This window comes from Ovis aries, chromosome 13 (assembly GCF_016772045.2).
Source record: "Ovis aries strain OAR_USU_Benz2616 breed Rambouillet chromosome 13, ARS-UI_Ramb_v3.0, whole genome shotgun sequence".
Taxonomy (NCBI): Eukaryota; Metazoa; Chordata; class Mammalia; order Artiodactyla; family Bovidae; genus Ovis; species Ovis aries.
Window position 1 is genome coordinate 62,108,694 of NC_056066.1, and position 24,113 is coordinate 62,132,806.

A 24,113-nucleotide genomic window follows, 5' to 3' on the forward strand; every position below is an offset into this window, starting at 1 on the left:
AAAAAACGGGCAGGGCACCTAAATAGACATTTCTCCAAAGAAGACATATGGATGGCCACAAGGCATGTGAAAAGATATTTGATATCACTAATTATTAGAGAACTACAAACCAAGATTGCAATGAGGTAACACCTCACACTGGTTAGGATGAGCACCATCAAAAAATCTACAAACAATAATCGCTGGAGAGGGAGTGCAGCAAAGGATATTCTCCTACACTCTTGGTGGGATGTAAGTTGGTAGTTAGTACAGCCTCTATGGAGTACGGTATGGCGATTCCTTAAAAAACTAAGAATAGAGTTACCATAAGACCTAGAAACCCCACTCTCGGGCACACACCTGGAGAAAACCACAATTCCAAAAGATACATACACCCCAGTGTTCCCTGCAGCACTATTTACAATAACCAGGACATGGAAACAACCTCAGTGTCAATCAACAGAGGAATGGACAAAGAATACGCAGTACATAAATACAATGGAATATTACTCAGGCCAAAAAGGAAGGAAACTGTGCCATTTGCAGAGACCTGGATGGACTTAGAGATTGTCATGCAGAGTGAAGTAAGTCAGAAAGAGAAAAACAAACATTGTGTATAGGTTCATGCATGTGGACGCTAGGAAAACGGTGCTGATGAACCTATTTGCAAAGCAGAGATAGAGACACAGATGCAGGGGACAAACTGTGGTTACCAAGAGTGGAAGAGGTGGGTGGGATGGACTCAGTCAGTTCAGTTCAGTCGCTCAGTCGTGTCCGACTCTTTGCAACCCCATGAATCGCAGCACGCCAGGCCTCGCTGTCCATCACCATCTCCCGGAGTTCACTCAAACTCACGTCCATTGAGTCGGTGATGCCATCCAGCCATCTCATCCTCTGTCATCCCCTTTTCCTCCTGCCCCCAGTCCCTCCCAGTATCAGAGTCTTTTCCAGTGAGTCAACTCTTCCCATGAGGTGGCCAAAGTACTGGAGCGATGGACTAGGAGATTGGAATTGACATATGTACAATTCGAGGTATATAAAACTAATGAGGGACTTCCCTGGTGGTCAGGTAGTTAAGACTCCATGCTTCCAATGCAGGGGGTGAGGGTTCAATATCTGATCCAGGAACTAAACTGCAGCAAAAATAAATAAATAAAATTAAATAGATAACTAATGAGAACCTATTGTATAGCACAGGGGATAAAAAGAAGAAGGTACAATCTACTTGTAAGACATATACTGCTAAGTCGCTTCAGTCGCTTCAGTCGTGTCCGACTCTGTGCGACCCCCCGGCAGCCCACCAGGCTCTTCCGTCCATGGGATTTTCCAGGCAAGAGTACCGGAGTGGGGTGCCATTGCCTTCTCCGAGACATATACTAAGCTAATCTGAAAATGGCATTCCAATATATGTTAGGTGCAGACAAATACTATTTGATCCCACTTATACAAGGTACCTAGAATAGTCAAATTCATAGAGTTAGAAGATACATAGGTAGATGCCAGGAGTAAGACTGTGGGCAGGAGGAGAAAGGGGAAACAGAGGATGAGATGGTTGGATGGCATCACCAACTCAATGGACATGAATCTGAGCAAACTTGGGGGAGATAACAAAGGATAGGGAAGCCTGGTGTGCTGCAGTCTATGGGGTCACAAATAGTCAGATAAGACTGAACTGAATGGAGGGGCTGGGAGAAGGAATAGGGAGTTGGTGCTTAATGGGGACAGAGTGTCAGTTTAGGAAGGTGAAAAATTCAGGAGACAAATGATGGTGAGAGTTGTACAATAATGTGAATGTAGTTAGTGCCACTGAACTGTACAGTTAAATGTGTTTAAAATATTATGTTTTATATTCTAGTCAAAGCTATGGCTTTTCCAGTAGTCACGTATGGATGTGAGAGTTAGACTATGAAGAAAGCTGAGCACCAAAGAATTGATGCTTTTGAACTGTGGTGTTGGAGAAGACTCTTGAGAGTCTCTTGGACTGCAAGGAGATCCAATCAGTCCATCCTAAAGGAGATCAGTCCTGAATATTCATTGGAAGGACTGATGCTGAAGCTGAAACTCTGGTACTTTGGCCACCTGATGTGAAGAACTGACTCATTTGAAAAGACCCTGATGGTGGGAAAGATTTCAGGCAGGAGGAGAAGGGGATGACAGAGGATGAGATGGTTGGATGGCATCACCGACTTGATGAACATCACTTTGAGTGAACTCTGGGAGTTGGTGATGGACAGGGAAGCCTGGTGCAGCCCATGGGGTCACAAAGAGTCAGATACAACTGAGCGACTGAACTAAACTGAACTGATATTATGTGACTTTTCCTACAGTAAAAATTTTTTAAAAAGAATTATAGTTTATATCTACCACCACCAGCAACAACAAAAACAGAGCTCAGAGACGTTAGGGCCCTTGTCTTCTGTCACACAACCAGCAAGGGAAGACTGGGAGGCACACCCAAGGATGACTCTAAAAGCAAGCTTATTGTGCTGTTATAAATGAAATGCATGCATTTCTAAATATGTACACCTTAATCAGCAATAAAGAAAAATGCTTCTGCAGGCTGTAATAGAATTGTTGAGCATCTGCGTGTCAGGTCCTGGGGGTGATGCCCTATGGTCCTGGTCCTCATGGCCTCAGAGAGTGGGCAGTTATCACTGTGCCCAAGGAGCGGATGGGATTCCTGCAAAGCAAGAGTGCCAGGTGCGCCATCTGGTGGGAATGGGGCAAAGTAGCCCCAGATGTGCCTGGTCACCTCTCAGAGCCCTGAAGTGGCAGCTGTCTAGCAGAGAACCACTGCTCATTTTGCAGTTAGAGGAAATGGAGATCATGGGAGAAAATGAATGTCTTGGTCAGAGTCACAAAGCGGGTTATTGACAGAACCAAGAGTGGAACTCAGACCAGGGTCTCCTTCTTCCTCCAGCACCAGGCAAGTCCCAGGGTCCCACCCTCCAGGAGCATGTGGTGACACCGGCTGCAGGCACCTTAAACATGACCTGGTCCTACACTGGCCAACATGCAGTGTCTCCACTCTCTCCTCCTGAATTTATGGAAGGCATTGCCAATCAGTCCTCCTCTCCAAGCCCAGGAGCTTCCTGGCAGGGCATCTTGGCAGAAAGCTCCATCCAGGCCCTACAGTCAATCAGGGTCCTACTTAAGACTCCCTAACTTGACCTCAGAAGGGAAATGGGCAGAGTGAGAAACCAACTGTGCCAAGGGCTATATATTAGCACCCAAGGGTGCCAGAATTTGCGGACATAGGTATACTGTAGATCTGAGCCCATTTAAGCTCACTTAGTCTTTAGTGAATGCAAAAATAGGAAAAGCAGTTGAGATAGATTAAGCATGATGGCTACTTAATCTATCCACTACAGCCTCTCCATAACCCTGTGCAGTGGGGTCATAAACAGACGAGAAACTGGAGGCAGAGGGGAGTGAGGTGACCAGACACCAGCAACAATTGTTATCACCACCATCACTGTAGCAACTGTGTTGCCAGGGGCCTACACACATTACCCCACCACTTCTCGCAGCATCCCTGGGAGGAGAGGCCCATAGTTAGTCCCATTTCACACTTAGGGGACCTGAGGCTCGGGGAGATGAAGCTCCTTGTCCCGGCCACACAGCTAGCAACAGGCAAAAAGAGGATTCCAACCCAGTCTGCCCAACCCCAGATTTGGGGTATTGTAATTCCCATTTTTCTTTTGAACTATGATGTTGGAGAAGATGCTTGAGAGTCCCTTGGACTGCAAGGAGATCATACTAGTCAATCCTAAAGGAAATCAACCCTGAATATTCATTGGAAAGGCCAATGCTAAGGCTGAAGCTCCAACACTTTGTCCATCTGATGCGAAGAATTGGCTCATTGGAAAAGACCTTGATGCTGGGAAAGATTGAGGGCAGGAGGAGAGGGGGAATCAGAGGATGAAACAGTTGGATGGACATTAGTTTGAGCAAGCTCTGGGAGTTGGTGATGGACAGGAAGCCTGGCGTGCTGCAGTCTATGGGGTCACAAACAGTCAGACACAACTGAGTGACTGAACTGAACTGAATTTCCATTTTGCCACTCGGCATGGAGTTGTTTTGCCATTTTACAATGAGGCAGCTGAAGCCTGGGGCCGACATCAGGTCCGAGCTCACTACATCACACTTGGTCCCTTGGGCTGTGGTCCTGAGTCGGGAACTCTCTCTTCACAAGATTTCAGCACAGCCCCCAGCTCTGTGTCCACAACAAGCAAAAGAGGAACCCGGTGTTTGCAGAACTGAGCACAGACAACCTGCGAGTCTGCTGACCAGTCCAAGGCTTGGCTGGATGGGGTCCACTATGTCCCAGGTCCAGGCTTGGGCACCTGCCCTGTGCTCTGATGATGGGACCACAGTCAGTATGAGGAACACTAGCTCCCCAAGCCTCTGGCCCTATCCCTACTTTGTCCTGGCTGCAGTCATGTCAAGGACAGGGTTACAGGTCCCTGCTGAGGTGCAGGTGGGTAAACGGAGGAGGCTGACTCTGGGTGACCCAAAGCTCTCTACTGGTGCCCCCAGCCTAATGCCACGTGGGCACCCATCTGTGCTTCCTGGACTGGGAGTTCTGGGTTGACATAGGCCCAGTGCACCAGGCATTACAACCAACTCAGTCAGAGTCAAGGAATAAACACGGTATTCAAGTACGACTTTCCTGCCCCACCAGCTGGCCTCGACGTGATCTGAGTGAAAGTCCTTCCCTGAGAATGCAAACGCTAGGTTCCTGTTCTTGTGAAACCCGGGCCAGTCACCTTTCTTTCCTAAACCTCAGTTTCCTCAGCTGGAAAACGGGGCTTCCAAACCTCCGTAGGGGGTTGCCATGAGCGCCAATTGTGATAGTACACCTGCAGTGCCTGCCCCTACTGGGTTCTGGATTCTGGGGCCAAAGAGTGCGACTCGCTGCTGCCCCCAGAGGCTGAGAGTAGGAACAGCCAATCTCAGTGGTAGAGGATGCAGAACTGGGTGAACTCCCCAGCTCTGATCCTTCCTGTCGAGAAAGTCATCTTCCCCTATGAATCTCATGTTCCTCGGTCAAGAAATGAGTGCAGTAACACCCCTGCCTGGTTGCTGACGAGGTGAAACAAGATGAAGCAGGATAAGCACCTAGGGTTGTGTCATGTCTAGGCAGTGGTGGGTTCCAGAGGATGGCGTGGGGGTCACAGCTCTTAGAACTCAAGGTTAAAAGTACCTTTGAGCCACACTAGTCCAGTTGCTTCCTTTTTTGGCCACCTGTACTTATACTTCCGTACTTGTGTTAGTCACTCAGTCATGTCCAACTCTTTTTGACGCCATGGGGTGTAGCCCAGAAGACTCCTCTGTCCATGGAATTCTCCAAGCAAGAATGCTGGAGTGGGTTGCCATTTCCTTCTCCAGGGAAACTTCCCAACCTAGGGATAGAATCTGGGTCTCCTGCATGGCAGGCGGATTCTTTATCATGAGAGCCACCTAGGAAGTCCTGGGAAGGGTGGTGAGGGTCATGTCTAGGCAAAGTGGGTTTCCAGAAGATGGCGTGGGGGTCACAACAGTTAGAACCAAAGGTCAAAAGTACCTTTGAGCCACCCTAGTTCAGTTGCTTCCTTTTCTGGCCAGCCATCCCAGAGCCCCTGACCCTGAATATCTAGAGAGGAGCTCAGGCATCTGTAGTTTAAACCAACTTTAGATAATTTTATTTAATCTTTGTTTTAAAATAATTGACCTCCAATTGAAATAAATAGATTTATTTTAAAAAGAAAAAATAAAAATAAAAAGTTATTACCAAGCAGAAAATTTCAACAAGCCTAAAAGATGTCCAATGGAAGAGGAGAATAAGTTTCGTTAATTCACATGGAGTTTTGGATGCGTCCTTCTCCTTCTCTGGACCATAAGCTCCCTAGTCTTCCCAGCTAGGAGGTTAAGTGGAACTCCAAGATCTCCTGTGGCTTTGATGTCTTTTATGTTTCCGATGTGGTTAGTTGACCCTGGGGTTGTCGTCTAAAGGGAGGAGGTGATGTAAGTCTTAATGTGTTGTGTCAGGACTTAAATGTTAAGTCAGGACTTACTGTGAGTTTGAATGGCAGGACCAAACTCACACTGGCTTCAAGAGCAGAGTTCTATAAAGAGGGAATGGTCTGTGCAGAGGGCAAAGCCAGCAATGATGTTGGTATTCTTCTGGAAAAGAAGGAAGACAGTAGGGCTATGGAGAGAGAGGTAGGTGAGTTTGGGGTGGCAGTGAGTAGATGACACAGGGGCCATGATGGGAACTTTGGTTTAAGGTGAGAGTTTTAACTTCTGGCAGCTGCACTGAGAGTAGAGGGGCTGGGGGCAGGTGTGCAGAGAGATACCGCATATATGAGGATATATACGGAGGCAGACCATATTCACTCTCAGGAGAAACTCTACTGACTAAATGGAGTGGGCAGATGGGGAGGGTGAAGCAACCTGTTATTGCAAACATTTGTCCCGAGACTGGTTTCACTGGGAGGGATATTATGGAGAGCACTCAGACATAAAAGGAGGTCTGGGAAGAATGACTTCACTCATCACTCATCCTGATGCTATGGACCACAAGCCTAGCCCCATCTCTGTCTCTGTCTTACGGGCTGGCTGCTTTCCCTCTCTAAGCTGAGTTTCCAAATGCTGATAAAATTAAGCTGGATGATCACTATGGATCCTTCTACCAGAATATTCTCCAATTCATCCATTCTCAGTTTTTACCCCAGCCCTCTACCCACATAGCCACCATCTTGGTAGCTGGAAGCTCCATGGGAACCTGCTCTTAGTCTTGGCAAAAAGTCCTCTCCATAGCAATCCAGTTCAAGTATCTTGGGTGACCTTTGCTTTGGAAGTCTCTCTGTTCACTCTAGATGGCTCTGGATCCACCCACAGCTTGATTCTGGGGGCAGCTTCTCACCCCATTGGCACCAATATAAGTTAAGGGCCCTCAGCACCCAGCAGAATTCCAGGAGGCCATGTAGAGAAGCAAGGATTTTTAAATATTTTTCTTCAAACCTGTGACTGGTGGGTTTCCCTGTTAATGTCACTCGACATAGAGGCCTACAGAAGGTTTTGGGGACGAGAGGCATAGGGATGAAAATGAAAGCGTTAGTCCCTCAATCATGCTCTACTCTGGGACCCCATGGCCAGTAGCCCACCAGGCTCATCTATCCATGGATTTATCCAGGCAAGAATACTGCAGAGGTTTTCCATTTCCTTCTCCAGGGGATCTTCCTGACCCAGGGATCAAATCCAGGTCTCCTGCATGGCAGTCTGCCATCTGAGCCTCCAGGGAAGCCCTTTAGAAGGCCCTGGGGGCAGGAGGCAGAGGGGTGGGCCACTTGAATTAGCTAAATATTTTGAATAGAGCAAATTAAGAAATAGATTTAATTAGGAGAAATGTCAACTTGATGACGAATGCAGCATCATGATGAGGTGCCCATTTATCTGTTCATACTTTTATTCAGCTAACTATTTTGTTTACTGTATTAGGTACAGGTTTTCTACTAAGAGTTGGGAATTCAACCATGAAATAAGTCACAGTCCCTCCTCTAAAGAATTCACATCCTGGTGGGAAAGGGAGCAAAGCTGTCACTAATTGGTACCCAGGGCTGTGAACAGTGAATGAAGGCAGCAAGATGGTGGAGAGGGGCCCCCTAACTTAGACTCTGGGGAGAGGTCTAGAGGACATGATGTCTTACTGAAGCTGGAAAATCAGTAAGAAGGCACTCAGCTAAAAATGGAAAGAAGAGGAAAATGTTCCAGGCAGAGGAACCAGCATGTGCAAAGGACGTTTAGTAAAGAGAACTGACCTGGAGTCAAGTGTGACTTATCACATGGTAGCTCCTTCATCCACCGGTTGTTTGTCTCTGGGCAAGTAAGTTTCTCTGGCTTCCTGACCTGGGCTGCCCGTCTGTAAGAGAGGAGATAACCACGTCTATCTTCAAGGACTGCTGAGTGTAAGAGTGATAGGTGCTCATCCGAGATCCCATTTCCCTGTGGGTAATTCTTACTCCTGATCCTCCCATGACTGTCCAGGTATCAGGACGAGATGTTTCAGCTTTGGAAACTTGTTCTCTTGTGTGGCCTGCTTGCCGGGACCTCAGCATCTCTTCTTGACAGTCTTGGAAAGGATGTTCTGAGGAAGCTGAAATCTGGTGTTGAGAAAGGACTTGACAACCTTGACAGCGCAACAATGTGATGATCAACAATGGATGATCAGTGGCACCTAGGAGCTTGCTTCCTAAATACTATGCCTGTATTACCCAAGGCTGCCAGCAGGGGCTGTTACTTATGTTCAGTTCAGTTCAGGCGCTCAGTCGTGTCCGACTCTTTGCAACCCCATGAATTGCAGCACTCCAGGCCTCCCTGTCCATCACCAACTCCCGGAGTTCACTCAAACTCATCTCCATCAAGTCAGTGATGCCATCTAGCCATCTCATCCTCTGTCGTCCGCTTCTCCTCCTGCCCCCAATCCCTCTCAGCATCAGAGTCTTTTCCAATGAGTCAACTCTTCTCATGAGGTGGCCACAGTACTGGAGTTTCAGTTTTAGCATCATTCCTTGCAAAGAACATGCAGGACTGATCTTTAGAATGGACTGGTTGGATCTCCTTGCAGTCCAAGGGACTCTCAAGAGTCTTCTCCAACACCACAGTTCAAAAGCATCAATTCTTCAGTGCTCAGCTTTCTTCACAGTCCAACTCTCACATCCATACATGACCACTGGAAAGACCATAGCCTTGACTAGACGGACCTTTGTTGGCAAAGTAATGTCTCTGCTTTTCAATATGCTATCTAGGTTGGTCATAACTTTCCTTCCAAGGAGTAAGCGTCTTTTAATTTCATGGCTGCAATCACCATCTGCAGTGATTTTGGAGCCCAAAAAAGTAGTCTGCCACTGTTTCCACTGTTTCCCCTTCTAAGAGAGGTGACTAACTGGTTCCTGGTTCATTTGTTCATTACTTTTCCGGAAACAGGTATTTCTTAACTGAATATAAATTTGCATCTTATATTGTGGTAAACTTTCCTAATATATTCATAGGATAAATTCCTAAAAGTGACATTTCAAAAGTTCAAAAGTTATGCATATTTTAAGTTACAGCACATATTGACAAATAATCCCGTATGTTAATAGTTTCTCCAATCATCTGTGAGAGTATCTTTTTTTCTACTTCCCTGGCAGCACTGGTTTGGTCAACTGAAATTTTTTCCGGTCTCACAGATGTAAGGTTATAATTCATCTCAGCATTTCTCTAACTATGAAAGAATTCACCCATGTTTTTCATATTTTCTTAGCCATTTATGCATTGTAACTTAAATATTTATTTAATTTGTATCACATTTTCTGCTGCATCATTCAATTTTCTTAGTAATTTGTATTAACTAATTGGAAAGGGATTCCCACCTAGCCTAGGTAGCTTTAAAATTACCTGCCTTTTTAGTTAATCGTATTTCCTTGTAATTCTGATTTTGTGAAAGAACTTGGTCTTCTTTTCACTTTTTGGAAACATTACTACACATTGCTAAGCATTCTTTATAGGAGAAACTCACTTCTGAAAATGACTCCCCTTCAAAACTTACCAGGGCTTGAGAGTGACTGAGTGATAGTCGCTCAGTCATGTCTGGATCTATGCGATCCCATGGAGTGTAGCCTGCTGGGCTCCTCTGTCCATGGAATTTCCAGGCAAGAGTGCTGGAGTGGGTTGCCATTTCCTTCTCCAGGGGATCTTCCCAACCCAGAGATTGAACACAGGTCTTCTGAATTGCAGGCAGATTCTTTACCATCTGAGCCACCAGGGAAGTCTGGCAATTTTAAAGACACAGGAGGGACCCACATTCCAATTTCATTGCTGATAAAACTGAGCTCAGAAGCAGAAATATCTGCATCAAAGCCACCTAATAAGTTAAGGGACCAGATGTAGTTTCCATCTCTGCATCATTTTAACTAAGTACTGTCCATTGCAGAGCCACATTACAGTACTTTGATTGCATACTTTTCTTGCAGCCTTTTATTATTCTTTGAGCTACTTGTTTCCTTGTTGTTTCTCACTCAAAGTATTTTCTACAGAGGTTTTCTTAATACTTTTCTTTTTTTTTTTACCTTTTAATTTATATTTATTTATTTATTTATTTTTAAATTTTAAAATCTTTAATTCTTACATGCATTCCCAAACATGAACCCCCTCCCACCTCCCTCCCCATAACATCTCTCTGGGTCATCCCCATGCACCAGCCCCAAGCATGCTGCATCCTGCGTCAGACATAGACTGGCGATTCAATTCACATGATAGTATACATGTTAGAATGTCATTCTCCCAAATCATCCCACCTCTCCCTCTCCCTCTGAGTCCAAAAGTCCATTATACACATTTGTGTCTCTTTCCCTGTCTTGCATACAGGGTCGTCATTGCCATCTTCCTAAATTCCATATATATGTGTTAGTATACTGTATTGGTGTTTTTCTTTCTGGCTTACTTCACTCTGTATAATCGGCTCCAGTTTCATCCATCTCATCAGAACTGATTCAAATGAATTCTTTTAACGGCTGAGTAATACTCCATTGTGTATATGTACCACAGCTTTCTTATCCATTCATCTGCTGATGGACATCTAGGTTGTTTCCATGTCCTGGCTATTATAAACAGTGCTGCGATGAACATTGGGGTACATGTGTCTCTTTCAATTCTGGTTTCTCGGTGTGTATGCCCAGCAGTGGGATTGCTGGGTCATAAGGTAGTTCTGTTTGCAATTTTTAAGGAATCTCCACACTGTTCTCCATAGTGGCTGTACTAGTTTGCATTCCCACCAACAGTGTAGGAGGGTTCCCTTTTCTCCACACCCTCTCCAGCATTTATTGCTTGCAGATTTTTGGATCGCAGCCATTCTGACTGGTGTGAAGTGGTACCTCATTGTGGTTTTGATTTGCATTTCTCTAATAATGAGTGATGTTGAGCATCTTTTCATGTGTTTGTTAGCCATCCGTATGTCTTCTTTGGAGAAATGTCTATTTAGTTCTTTGGCCCATTTTTTGATTGGGTCGTTTATTTTTCTGGAGTTGAGCTGCATAAGTTGCTTGTATATTTTTGAGATTAGTTGTGTGTCAGTTGCCTCATTTGCTATTATTTTCTCCCATTCAGAAGGCTGTCTTTCACCTTGCTTATATTCAAATGTGCCTTTCTACCTTGGCCAAGTCACTTCCTCTATCAAATTCCTCTTTTCTCTGTCCATTAGGACTCTCTGTCCTTGTTTGTTCTCCTCTATGAGTCATCTCTTTCGAGGCTTTATGCAAAGCTGTCATCCAGGGACCCCAATTTACCACTTTCATAATTTAGATCCATATATTTTCTTTGGTTCTTGATTTTCCATTTCTTGTTCTATTCTAAGTTTACTTAGTTTGTATGACCAGCTCATTAGTGCTTCATTACTAAAGCCAATGTGCAATCAATACCTATTGCCTGCTCAGTTGGTTGATTGCTTTGTTGATAAATACTGAGTATGTATTAGCGTGAAGGCAGTGTAAAGAGAACAAGGTCTCCTATCTGTGTGATTTTGATCCATTTCTTAAACTTTTGATCTTTTATTTCCTCATCTGAAAGTGCAGATAATAGTAATACCTATTCTGTGGAGTTATTACAAAGATTAAATGAAATGACATAGGCAAATAGTCTCATTTAGTACCTGGTGCCTAGGAGCTGCTTCATAATTTGTGTTCCACACTAAATGGAGACTGTTTTTGCAGCTATCTTTCAGCAATTGAAGACTGATTTCATGTTGCCCCAGGAATCCAATACTGCTGAGGAGGCCCAGGAGATGACTGAGGATACTAAGAACTTGTTGGAAGAATTCATTTCTGGAATTTTAAAAGTAGCGAACAGGCTTATAGGGTGAGTTGATTGTTCATTTGGAGATTTTTGTCCCAGAAAATAGAATTCATCTCTTTGGGGACATAATTTTAATGTCAAAGACAGAAAGATGAATCAATCTTGTGTGTTCTTGCAGAGGGCTTCCCTGGTAGTCCAGCTGGTTGAGAATCCACCAGCAATGCAGGAGACCCCAGTTCGATTCTTTGGTAGAGATCTGCTGGAGAAGGGATAGGCTAAATATATACACACTGCTATATATACAATAGAGAACTAACAAGGACCTACTCTATAGCACAGGGAACTGTACTCAATATTTTGTAATAACCGATAAGGGAAAAGAATCTGAAATAAAAATACCTCTGTACCTATATCGATGTATCTGAGTCACTTTGCTGCACACCTGAACCTAATGAGAAGTGAAAGTGTTAGTCGCTCAGTCGTGTCTAAGTCTTTGTGACGCCACGGACTGTAGCCCACCAGGCTCCTCTGTCCATGAAATCTCTAGGAAAGAATACTGGAGTGGGCTGCTATTTCTTTATCCAGGGAGTCTTCCTGACCCAGGGATCAAACCCAGGTCTCTGGCATTGCAAGCAGATTCTTTACTCTCTGAGCCAGCAAGGAAGCCCCACACCTGAACCTAACACAACTTTGTAAAGCACCTATGTATCAATTTTAAATAAACATGCTGGCTCTGGCACATATTCACCCTTGGAGTCTTGAGGGAAATCACAGCTGTCTGATCCTCAGTCTGCCATACCATCCAATGGAGAGAATGCAACCCCTGAGCAGGGTTCTCATGAGACAGAAGCAGGCAAGGTCCATGAGGCTCAAATGCTCAGCACAACACTGGCATAGAGAAGAGCCCAGCAATGGCTGTCAGGAGGAATGACAGGGTGAATGTGGTTTATGCACAGGGTGAATGTCAGTAACCTTCATATCCTGGATATCACATTAGAAGTGACTTCTGAAAACACCACCGAAGTGATCATCCCCATCATTGCTGAAGTCAATGTGAAACCGTGAGTATGCCTTAGAATCCGAGGTTTGGGATGGCCAATAGATCTCCAACCTGGAATCAGGCACTTTTCAGCTGCTGCCTTAGTCTCCAAATCAGTAAAATAAGGAGGTCTTTGCAACTCCTAAATCCAACCTTTAAAATGTTCTCAGAAACTTTGCCCATAACTAAATCTCTGTTTAAAAAAATCCTCCATGAAATATATTTCCAAAGTTATAACACTTATCTAATAAAGTTTGAGAATTGAGACAATGTGAACATGTAACTCTTTGGCAAATTTCCTCCAGGATCATTTTGTCTCTCAAGATTCTCTTTAAATAGCAGTGACTAGTATGGGCCATATAGCAGTGTACATTATGTAATGAAGATCATCTGAAAATTACATATAAAATATGATTTCTAAGTATTTTAATTACTTTGAAGATCCAAAGAGATAGGAAAATGAGGATGTGTAAAAGTACGCTATGACTTCATCATTCATTAGTGATGAGATCTTGAGATAGTTCCTAAACTTTTCTATACCACATGTTTCCTCATTCTGAAAACAGAGATAATGACAGTGCTTTTTTTCATGGTATTGCTGTCCAGATTAAATGGATTAACACAGGTAAAATGCTTTTTGTGAATATATAATGTAACATTTTGCTTAAGAAGTGTTAACTCTTATTTTTTTTAATTCATTGGTGTGATACTCTACAGAAATTTCACATGAGCCAAAACTTTATAACCTGGAGAAGAAACTCCTAATGTAAGAATGTTGATTCCATAAAGAATACAGACAATATTGACATTGTCCATTTGTTGTTCAGTCACTAAGTCCTGTCAGACTCTTTGTGACCCCGTGGACAGGCTTCCCTGTCCTTGTCAATAGACATCCCATATAATGTCCATACAAGAGAGAGACTAAAGTGGGCAACATGAAGGGACTTCTCCATCTCTGTTCACTGTAAATCTTACTTCCTATAGGCATCTTTTGGGTGAGATAGTCCACTTGGGCCTCAACTTGGTCCTCCAGGTTACTGTCAGCATTAAAACTGATGATATTGGTGTCTCTACAGTGGTCATGGCAGAATGCAGAAATGACCAACGCATCATCTCGCTCACCGTGCTGGGCAGGTCAGGTCCACAAATCTCAGCAGAGTGGGGAGCTCAGAGGAGTTGGGACCCTTAATTTCAGCCCTATTCCTTACCTGGGAGGGAGCAGAGTATGGTAAAGAAGAGGTCAGACTCTGGAGTCAACCTAGCTTTGCCACTAACTTGTGGTTTTGGAATCAATTTAGCCTCTAGAAGCTTCAGTTTTCACATCTGTAAACTGAGGATGGTAATAATACCTAACTCATAGCCTCCTGCTTATTTAGCTTATATGCAGAGTACATGATGGGAAACGCTGGGCTAGATGAAGCACAAGCTGGAATCAAGATTGCCGGGAGAAATATCAGTAACTTCAGATATGCCACCCTTATGGCAGAAAGTGAAGGAGAACTAAAGAGCCTCTTGATGAAAGTGAAAGAGGAGAGTGAAGAAGTTGGTTTAAAGCTCAACATTCAGAAAACTAAGATCATGGCATCTGGTCCCATCACTTCATGGGAAATAGATGGGGAAACAGTGGCTGACTTTATTATTTTGGGCTCCAAAATCACTGCAGGTGGTGACTGCAGCCATGAAATTAAAAGACGCTTACTTTTAAGGAAGGAAAGGTATGACAATCTAGACAGCATATTATAAAGGAGAGACATTACTTTGCCAACAAAGGTCTGTCTAGTCAAGGCTATGGTTTTTCCAGTAGTCATGTATGGAAGTGAGAGTTGGACCATAAAGAAAGCTGAGTGTCCAAGAATTGATGCTTTTGAACTGTGGTGTTGGAGAAGACTCTTGAGAGTCCCTTGGACTACAGGAAGATCCAACCAGTCCATTCTAAAGGAGATCAGTCCTGGGTGTTCATTGGAAGGACTGATGTTGAAGCTGAAACTCCAATACTTTTGCCACCTGATGTGAAGAACTGACTCATTTGAAAATGAGAAAGATTGCTGGGAAAGATTGCAGACAGGAGGAGGGGACAACAGAGGATGAGATGGTTGGATGGCATCACCAACTCAATGGACATGAGTTTGGGTAAACTCCAGGAGCTGATGATGGACAGGGAGGCCTGGCATGCTGCAGTCCATGGGATTGCAAAGAGTCAGACACAACTGAGTGACTGAACTGAACTGAACTGAACATAGCCTCCTGTGTTGTCCAAATGATAAAATGCGAGTGTTTAGCATGCAGCTGGACACATACTAAGCTCTCAGTAATAATAATATCCATGCTGTCTTTCTGTGTCTTTCTTCCCCTTACTGAGACAGGAGTGTTGACCTCTCTAACCATAACTGAGAATTGGTGTATTTCACCTTTCAACATTATCTGTTTTTGCTTCATGCTTTTTGAAGCTCTGTTGTTAGATGCCTGCACATTTAACATTGTTTTGTCTACTTGAAGAACTGACTCTTCTCGTAAATACATAATGTCCCTCAATAATCATAATGATAATAATAATAATTCACTGTGTTTAGCTTCTTGCCTCTAGTTAGGAAGGGAAAGAGAAGTAGTAAATGCCTACTATGGGCTCTAATTCAGATTGTCTCCAAATTATCCTCCACACACTGGGAAATTCCCAAAATGAGATCTTGAAAACTGAATCATCTTCATTTAAATCACCGATCTCCGGTATCCTATCAAATCTACATCTTAAACTGTGCGCTTGATAGAGCATGTTTAGCCCAGGGAAGAGGGTGGAAAGAGAAAGGCTGATCCTGGTCTTGGCTGGGAGAGAAGAAATGGTCTGGAAACTGAAGGCTAGAATAGATTGTCCTTGTCAGAGAACAATGCCGAGCCATGAGCAGAGGTCAGTTCATCCTGCCTGAACAAGGGATCCGATCACTGGTTGCCTACAGACCCCCAGAACCACAGACAGGCTCTGCAGCCTACCATCATTTGGAAAGACTGAGACGTAAGTCCAAATGCCTGAGCCCTGTTGGACACTGCCTAGTCTATCATGGCAGGGAAACCATTCTGCCTTCCGGGTATCAGTGTCCGTATCTGCGAAATGGCATTCCACTCTGCTGCTCCAAACCTTCTGGGGGCTTTTCTCCCTACTTTGGGTGGAATCTCAGGTCCTCCCAGGGTCATCTGGGTTCTGCCTGGTCTAGATCCACACCTTGCCCTCGCTGCTCTAGAGATGCTAGCTTTTGCTCTGTGGCTCAGACAAGACTCCTTCCACTCAAGACCTGTGCATGGCTGCGCAGACACCTAGGGCACCTTTCCTGCATCCCATTTCCATGTATGTCACACCGTTTAGGGTCTGAAACAAGGTTCCTCCTCTTCACTCACTTAAGATTCTGCTTGTCACAAGTTGTTATTATATATTCAATCGCATGCTTACTCCATTCTTTCCTCCAACCAAAAATGTGTGGAGCATCTGCTCCATGCCAGGCAGGCACCATACTGAGAGCTCTGGAGAATTTGCTGGTGATTGCCGGCAAGTTGCTTGTTTTCATGGAACTTAGTCTCTGGAGGGAAACATAGACAGGCAAGCATTCAGTCCAGCAGTAAAGAGCCCACAAGGAAAATATTCGACTGCAATCATCCCTGGGCAGAATAGCACACCTAGCAGGGCGCTATGACACAAAGCCATCCTTTAGACAGTCACGAGGGCTGCCCTTAGGAGGTGACAGTGATGCTGAGAGCCAAAAGTGGAAAGGAGCCAGCCTTAGGAAAACATGTTTAATATTGGGTTGGCCAAAAAGTCTTTTGGGTTTTCCATAAGCTGTTACAGAAAACTGCAAATAAACCTTTTAGCCAACGCAGTATTTAGGTACCAGGAGTTGCTTGCGTTTTGCTCATCACTGTGTCCCCAGTCAGGCTTGGTTCTGAGCACATATTTGAAAGTGAAAGTGAAATCGCTTAGTCGTGTCTGACTCTTTGCGACCCCATGGACTGTAGCCTATCAGGCTCCTGCATCCAAGGGATTTTCCAGGCAAGAGTGCTGGAGCGGATTGCCATGAATGGATGACTGGATAGATGGACGAATGGATGGATGGATAGAAGAATGGATGGGTGGAAGAATGGATAACTGGATAGATCAATGGATGGATGGATGAATGAGATCTCAGGGTTGTGATGAGTCTCTTATGAGCTACTGGGGTGGCTGTAGTCATGGTGGGAATGTCTCATGAGCTACTGCTTGTCAACCATGGGGTTCTAAGTGACGATCTCCCTGGGCAGAGGCTCAAGTCACCTGACTTCAAGATGCTCCACCATCTTCCACCCTCTTCCCACTACTCCTGCTTGGCTGCTCTGCCAACTTCACTGAGCTTTATCAGTTTCCTCTCTTCTCCAGGTACATTGGACTGCTCAACAGGGTTGTGGACTTGCAATCAGTCTCGTGAATGAGGTGTTGTCCCAGGTAGCACACTATGAGGTGAGTCTCCCACGGCTGGAGGTACAGAGCCAGGCCTGGTGGGGGCAGGTGTGACTTTCCCTGGTGGGCTCTACTCTCTGGCACCTTCCTTTCTGAGAGGCCAACTTCCTTTGGGCCAGCCAGTTGCTACCTGCTCACCTTTACTCAGCCCGGCCTGGGGAGGAGGTGAGCAGGGGCCTGACATGAGCTGAAATCACTGGGTCCCACACTAGAACCATTTACCATACCCATAGACTGCCAGCTGGTCTTATAGCTAATATTTTTCTTCACTGAACACAATTTTAATTCATTTAAATATGAAAACTATACATACCTTAGTTCAGATCCATGAGCATCATATTAAAAACTGAATGTACCATGTGCCCCAAATTCCAAAGATTCTATAATAGTCACTCTGGAAGGCAGATGGGAATCTGGCTTTATTAAAAAAGGTCCTCCATGTTGTTCTGTGATTTACTGAACTTGAGTCATGCTCAAACTGTGGTCCTCAGACCAGCTGCGCTGACCTCCCATGAATACACCTTAGAAATATAGACTCTTAGGTCCTACCCCAGACCTGCTGCTCAATAATTAACATTTTAACAACATCCTCAGGGAATTGTAGATACACAAAACTGTAGAAAACACAAAAACATTTCTCTATGGTTCCTGGGGCCCCGTTTAACTCTATAAAGTTTCAGGTTCCAGAGGTCAACGTTTCTAAGAGCATAGGGTTCTGGAATGTTAAAAGTCTAGATTCTTTAAGGTTCTAGGATGCTAATGTTAAAGGGTAGTATCATCATACCCATTTTACAGATGCACTGAGCTCAGAGAGATGGAGTGACTTGTAAGAGGTCCCATGGCTGTCAAGTGTGACCTGCTGGACAGTGGCATGTCTAATTTCTATTCAGCCTTCCATTGCTGGAGGCTGAGGACTGCTACTGATTTGTTCTTTCAGAGGAAGTTTATAAACCCCAACACGAAAATGAATAGAACAGAGGAAAACTGCTGAAAAGTCTGCCTGCTGGTGAGGGCTGGCCTCTGGGCCCTGGGCTGAGGGAGGATGAACACCCCCTCCAACACACACACACACACACACACACACACACACACACACACACACGCTTATGCACACACGTGCACATGCACACACATGCACACCCACACACATGCACGCACACACGGGCCTGTGGAGAAGCAGAATCAAAGCTTGGCTTCTCCTCTTTCTCTAGTAGCAAACTGAGGCCTGATGTTGGTCACATCGAGTCCTGACCTTCAGTCACACACTCAGACTGCACTTAATTCTGTTTCCTGACAGAGTCCAGAACAGTCAGACTGAGCTTTGACTGCAGTTGTTGACTGAGCTCTGACCCTGGTCATGCATAGAGAGCTGACCTGTATCTCAGTCTGATCCATTCCAATCATACACTGAGCCCTGAACCCTTTCTCCTCTGGGCCCTGATCAATCTTTTCACTTTGGCCATTGTTGCTAAGGTGGAGGGGTGGGAGGGTGAGGGGATGAGGAGGGCTCAGTGCCAGGTGCCGGAGAAAGACCCCAAACCACTGGTGCCAGTCCCTCCCCGAGCCTCTGAGCTTGCAGGATTAGGGGGGAGGTACTCCAGCTGCTGTGCCTGGTGAACACAGGAACCAGTAAGGTCTCTGGGATGCCCATGCCTCACACCGGGGTCTCCCTCCAGGTTGATTCCCAGGGACTTGACTGAATCTCTGTACCGTCTCCCTCTGGGACTGTCGGTGCTGCCACCATCCCCCAGGAGTGACAACTGAGCCCAGTCAAGGACACTCTCAGATACGCCTCCTCGCAGTCAGGACACCCTATGCTCCTCGCCCTCCACCCCCAGCAATAAAAAGCCATTTCTGCACCTCCTGTGTGGTCCTGGCCTTCCTTCCATTGGGATTTCAGGAAAGGTGAGGTATGGGCAATCAGGCCAGTAGAGACCTGGATCCAAAGCTGGACAGGAATTTTGGGATTATCCAACCCCGCTTCCATGTCTTTCAAATGGGACCACTGTGGCCCAAGATGGGCAAGAAAGTGACCCAAGGTCACATAGAGGCAGCCTCACTCTGCTTCTTCTAACACCACCACCATGATGGAGGGCTGCTTTCACCAGCACACCTGTCCTCATGACTCCCTGACAGCACCCTTCTTCCAGGAACACTGCTCTTGTCCCCACTGAACAGATTAGGAAACTGAAGCTCACAGAGGACAAGTGAATCATTGAGGTGACAGGGTAGCAACTGGCAGGGGTAGGATTTAAACCCATGGCGGTGGGATCCCTTGTTCAGAGAGGTGACGTCCCGTCTTCCAGTACTCAGCCACCTCTCACCAGCTCCAATCAGGTCCCGCTGTCCTGGCCTTGATCTCTCTTACCCAGGACTGATGAGATTCCTCTCGTGGCCCTTCTGTCTCCTCAACATGCAGGTCCTCAGCTTCCCCTTGGCCTTGGAGTGGGGAGCAGAGCAATCCTTACTCACAACTGTGTCACCGCTGCAGAGGACTGACCCAGGCTGTCACCTCAGGGTCCCCCAGCCTTTCCTTTACAGGAGGCCATCTGATTTTCCTGCCAAAAGGCCCAGGGAACATTTGCCCATTTTCCCAAGGAGCAATCTCAGTGCTGTGTGCAATTCTGTGAGGGAAGAACCACTGTTGTTCTCAAGGGAGACTCGGGGTAAGAGAGGCTAGGGTCACACAGAGGCCTGTAGCAGTGGCTACTTCACTCAAGGGCCTTCTGTCTGAAGGATGTCCCACAAGGCCAAGCCACCACAGGGGGCCTTGAACCCCTGGGGCAATTGGGGGCCTTGAACCAGCTCTCCCAAGAGACCTCAGTTCAGGCTGTGCCAGGGCTGCTGACACACGTGAGGTGAGAGGTTGGACAGAGCGGAGAATGACCTGGCCTCTGCTGTTGCCAGCTGCGTGATCGCAGGCAACTTACTTACCCTCTCAGAACCAGTCCTCTCACCTGCCCAATGGAATTAACAGTAAAACCTCCCTCATTGTGTTGATGTGAGAATTAAATGAGTCAAGAGTGGAAAGTGCTTTACCAGAGTCTGACACTGGTGAACGCAAATGAATGTCAGCTTCTGCACACTGGAATTACTGTCAGACAGTGCTGAGAAATCCCATATTCAATCATTATGCACTGTATCTCATTTGATTCTAATTTGTACTGATTGATGCAGTGAATGGCTCTTGGGGAATGTTTGGTTACTAAATCTCTAAAAGGAGAGGTGAAATGACTTCTCCAGGGTCACATAGCTGGTCAGAGGCAAAGCTAGCTGATTTCATGTGAAGTCAGTCTGTTCTAGAGCTGGTTCTTCCCCTGCTGGCCATAGCAAAGGGATGAGAGTTTTCCTTTCTGTCTATATTTTGTGACAATCCCAACTCCCACAACAGTACACAAGGAGGTCTCAGAATTCAGGACTTCTCCTGAGCAGTAGCCCACTTGAGTCAGAGCTGAGCCTTTGTCCAAGCTGTTCCATCCCCCTGGTCATCACGCCTTCTTCCCCTCCAGCTTCTCAATCCCCCTCAGCTCTAAGACTCTGCTCAGGAGCTGTCTCCTGGTAAGTGGGGGCCACTCCTCAATGTTTCCCCAACTAAGAGATCATGTTTTCCAGCTGGTAGTTCTACCGAGGAGAAGGCAATGGCATCCCACTCCAGTACTCTTGCCTGGAAAACCCTATGGGTAGAGGAGCCTGGTAGGCTGAAGTCCATGGGGTTGCTAAGAGTCGGGCAGTTCTACCCAAGCTACCTTGTCATTATTGTCCAGTATAGACAGAGGGTTCAGAAAGTGTCAGCTCTCATGATTATGGTTTACACTTTTTAAAATACTTTTTTTCTCTCATTTTTTTCTGAGAAATAATTGACATCATCAGTGTATCAATTGAAGACAACAGTTTGATTTCTGTGTATTATGAAATGATTATGACAATAGATTAAGGTAACATTCCTCATCTCATATAGAGACAATAAAAAATAATGAAAAAGAAAAACACATTTTCATTGTGATGAGAACTCTTTAAGTTTGTTCTCTTAATGTTTCCATATATCATACATCGCTGTGTTAGCTCTAGTCATCCATTGTACATTACACCCCCAGTACTCATTTGTTTAGAATCTAAAATATGAAAAAGTAGCAATAAATGCCTATATTAAGAAGCAAGAAAAACCCAAATAAGCAACCTATCTCTATACCTTAAAGGACTAGAAAAAGAAGAATAAATTAAGCCCTAAGTTACCACTCAAAGAATACAATAAAGAGTACAGGAGGAGTATTTGAAATAAAGAAGAGAAAAATAATAGAAAATATTAACCAAAATATAAACCAAATTAATATTGCTCCATTGAAAATTTAAAAGAAATGGAAAACCTTTAGCTAGATTTCATTACTCACAATGGCGCTTTAGGTTTTCACATGTTGCCTGGGTCTACTTTGTCCTCAAGATAGAATTTAGAAACAATTATCTAGCAAAGTGCACTAGAAAAAGAAGCTATACACTGGGATGACCCAGAGGGATGGTATGGGGAGGGAGGTGGGAGGGAGGTTCAGGATGGGGAATACATGTACACTTGTGGCGGATTCATGTTGATGTATGGCAAAACCAATACAATATTGTAAAGTAATTAGCCTCCAATTAAAATAAATAAATTAATATTAAAACACACACACACATATGGAAAAAAAGAGAAGCTATACAAAGGGGATGAGACCATGTATCATTACAGTGCCTTGATGCAAGTGTGCATGAAGGCTTCCTTGCCACAATCTTTCCAGTTTAAATATATTTCTTGCTTCCTATTGTTTAATTTGTTGAAACCAATGTTCAGTTCAGTTCAGTTGCTCAGTCATGTCTGACTCTTTGTGACCCCGTGGACTGCAGCACTCCAGGCCTCCCTGTTCATCACCAACTCCCAGAGTTTACCCAAACTCATGTCCATTGAGTTGGTGATGCCATCCAACCATCTCATCCTCTGTCGTCCCCTTCTCCTCCTGCCTGAAATCTTTCCCAGCATCAGGGTCTTCTCAAATGAGTCAATTCTTCACATCAGGTGGCAAAAGTATTGGAGTTTCAGCTTCAACATCAGTCCTTCCAGTGAACACTCAGGACTGATCTCCTTTAGAATGGACTGGTTGAATCTCCTTGCAGTCCAAGGGACTCTCAAGAGTCTTTCCCAACACCACAGTTTAAAAGCATCAATTCTTCAGTGCTCAGCTTTCTTTAGAGTTCAACTCTCACATCTATACATGACTACTGGAAAAACCATAACCTTGACTAGACAGACCTCTGTTGGCAAAGTAATGTCTCTGATTTTTAATATGCTATCTAGATTGGTCATAACTTTCCTTCCAAGGAGTAAGCATCTTTTAATTTCATGGCTGCAGTCACCATCTGCAGTGATTTTGGAGCCCCCAAAAATAAAGCCTGCCACTGTTTCCACGTTTCCCCATCAATTTGCCATGAAGTGATGGGACCAGATACCATGATCATTGTTTTCTGAATGCTGAGTTTTAAGCCAACTTTTTCACTCTCCTCTTTCACTTTCATCAAGAGGCTTTTTAGTTCCTCTTCACTTTCTGCCATAAGGGTGGTGTCATCTGCATATCTGAGGTTGTTGATATTTCTCCTGGCAATCTTGATTCCAGCTTGTGCTTCATCCAGCCCAGCGTTTCTCATGAAGTACTCCGCATATAAGTTAAATAAACAGGGTGACAATATACAGCCTTGAGGTACCGTTTTTCCTGTTTGGAACCAGTCTGTTGTTCCATGTCCAGTTCTAACTGTTGCTTCTGATCTGCATACAGAGTTCTCAAGAGGCAGGTCAGGTGGTCTGGTATTCCCGTCTCTTGAATTTTCCACAGTTTGTTGTGATCCACACAGTCAAAGGCTTTGGCATAGTCAATAAAGCAGAAATAGATGTTTTTCTGGAACTCTCTTGCTTTTTCCATGATCCAGCGGATGTTGGCAATTTGATCTCTGGTTCCTCTGCCTTTTCTAAATCCAGCTTGAACATCTGGAAGTTCACGGTTCATGTATTGTTGAAGCCTGGCTTGGTAAATTTTGAGCATTTCTTTATTAGCATGTGAGATGAGTGCAATTGTGTGGTAGTTTGAACATTCTTTAGCATTGCCTTTCTTTGGGATTGGAATGAAACTGACCTTTTCCAGTCCTGTGGCCACTGCTGAGTTTTCCAAATTTGCTGGCATATTGAGTGCAGCCCTTTCACAGCATCATCTTTCAGGATTTGAAATAGCTCTACTGGAATTCCATCACCTCCACTAGCTTTGTTCATAGTGATGCTTCCTAAGGCCCGCTTGACTTCACATTCCAGGATTTCTGGCTCTAGGTGAGTGATCACACCATCGTGATTATCTGGGTCATGAAAATCTTTTTTTGTACAGTTCTTCTGTGTATTCCTGCCACCTTTTCTTAATAGCGTCTGCTTCTGTTAGGTCCATACCATTTCTGTCCTTTATTGAGCCCATCATATTTTATTTTATTTTTTAAAAATTAATTTATTTATTTTAATTGAAGGCTAATGACTTTACAATATTGTAGTGGGTTTTGCCATACATTGCCATGAACCAGGCAGGGGTGTACATGTGTCTCCCATCCTGAACCCCCACCCCCCACCTCTCTCCCCATCCCATCCCTCAGAATCATCCCAGTGCACCGGCCCTGAGCACCCTGTCTCATGTGTCAAACCTGGACTGGTGATCTATTTCACATATGGTAATATACATGTTTCAATGCTATTCTCTCAAATCATCCCACCCTCACCTTCTCCCACAGAGTCCAAAAGTCTGTTTTTTA

At 44.8% G+C, this 24,113-nt stretch overlaps 1 protein-coding gene across 1 annotated transcript in view; it reads left to right on the top strand.

Annotated features, from left to right (window-relative positions):
• LOC132657569 (short palate, lung and nasal epithelium carcinoma-associated protein 2A-like) overlaps positions 1–21,523 on the top strand; it is a 33,819-nt gene extending 12,296 nt beyond the window's left edge. The window contains exons 2-4 of the mRNA XM_060397020.1: positions 11,709–11,853; positions 12,747–12,851; positions 17,226–21,523. Coding sequence (XP_060253003.1) covers positions 11,709–11,853; positions 12,747–12,851; positions 17,226–17,274 — 299 coding nt within the window. The 3' untranslated portion in view covers positions 17,275–21,523. The remainder of the gene's footprint in view (positions 1–11,708; positions 11,854–12,746; positions 12,852–17,225) is intronic.
• Positions 21,524–24,113: the final 2,590 nt, after the last annotated feature.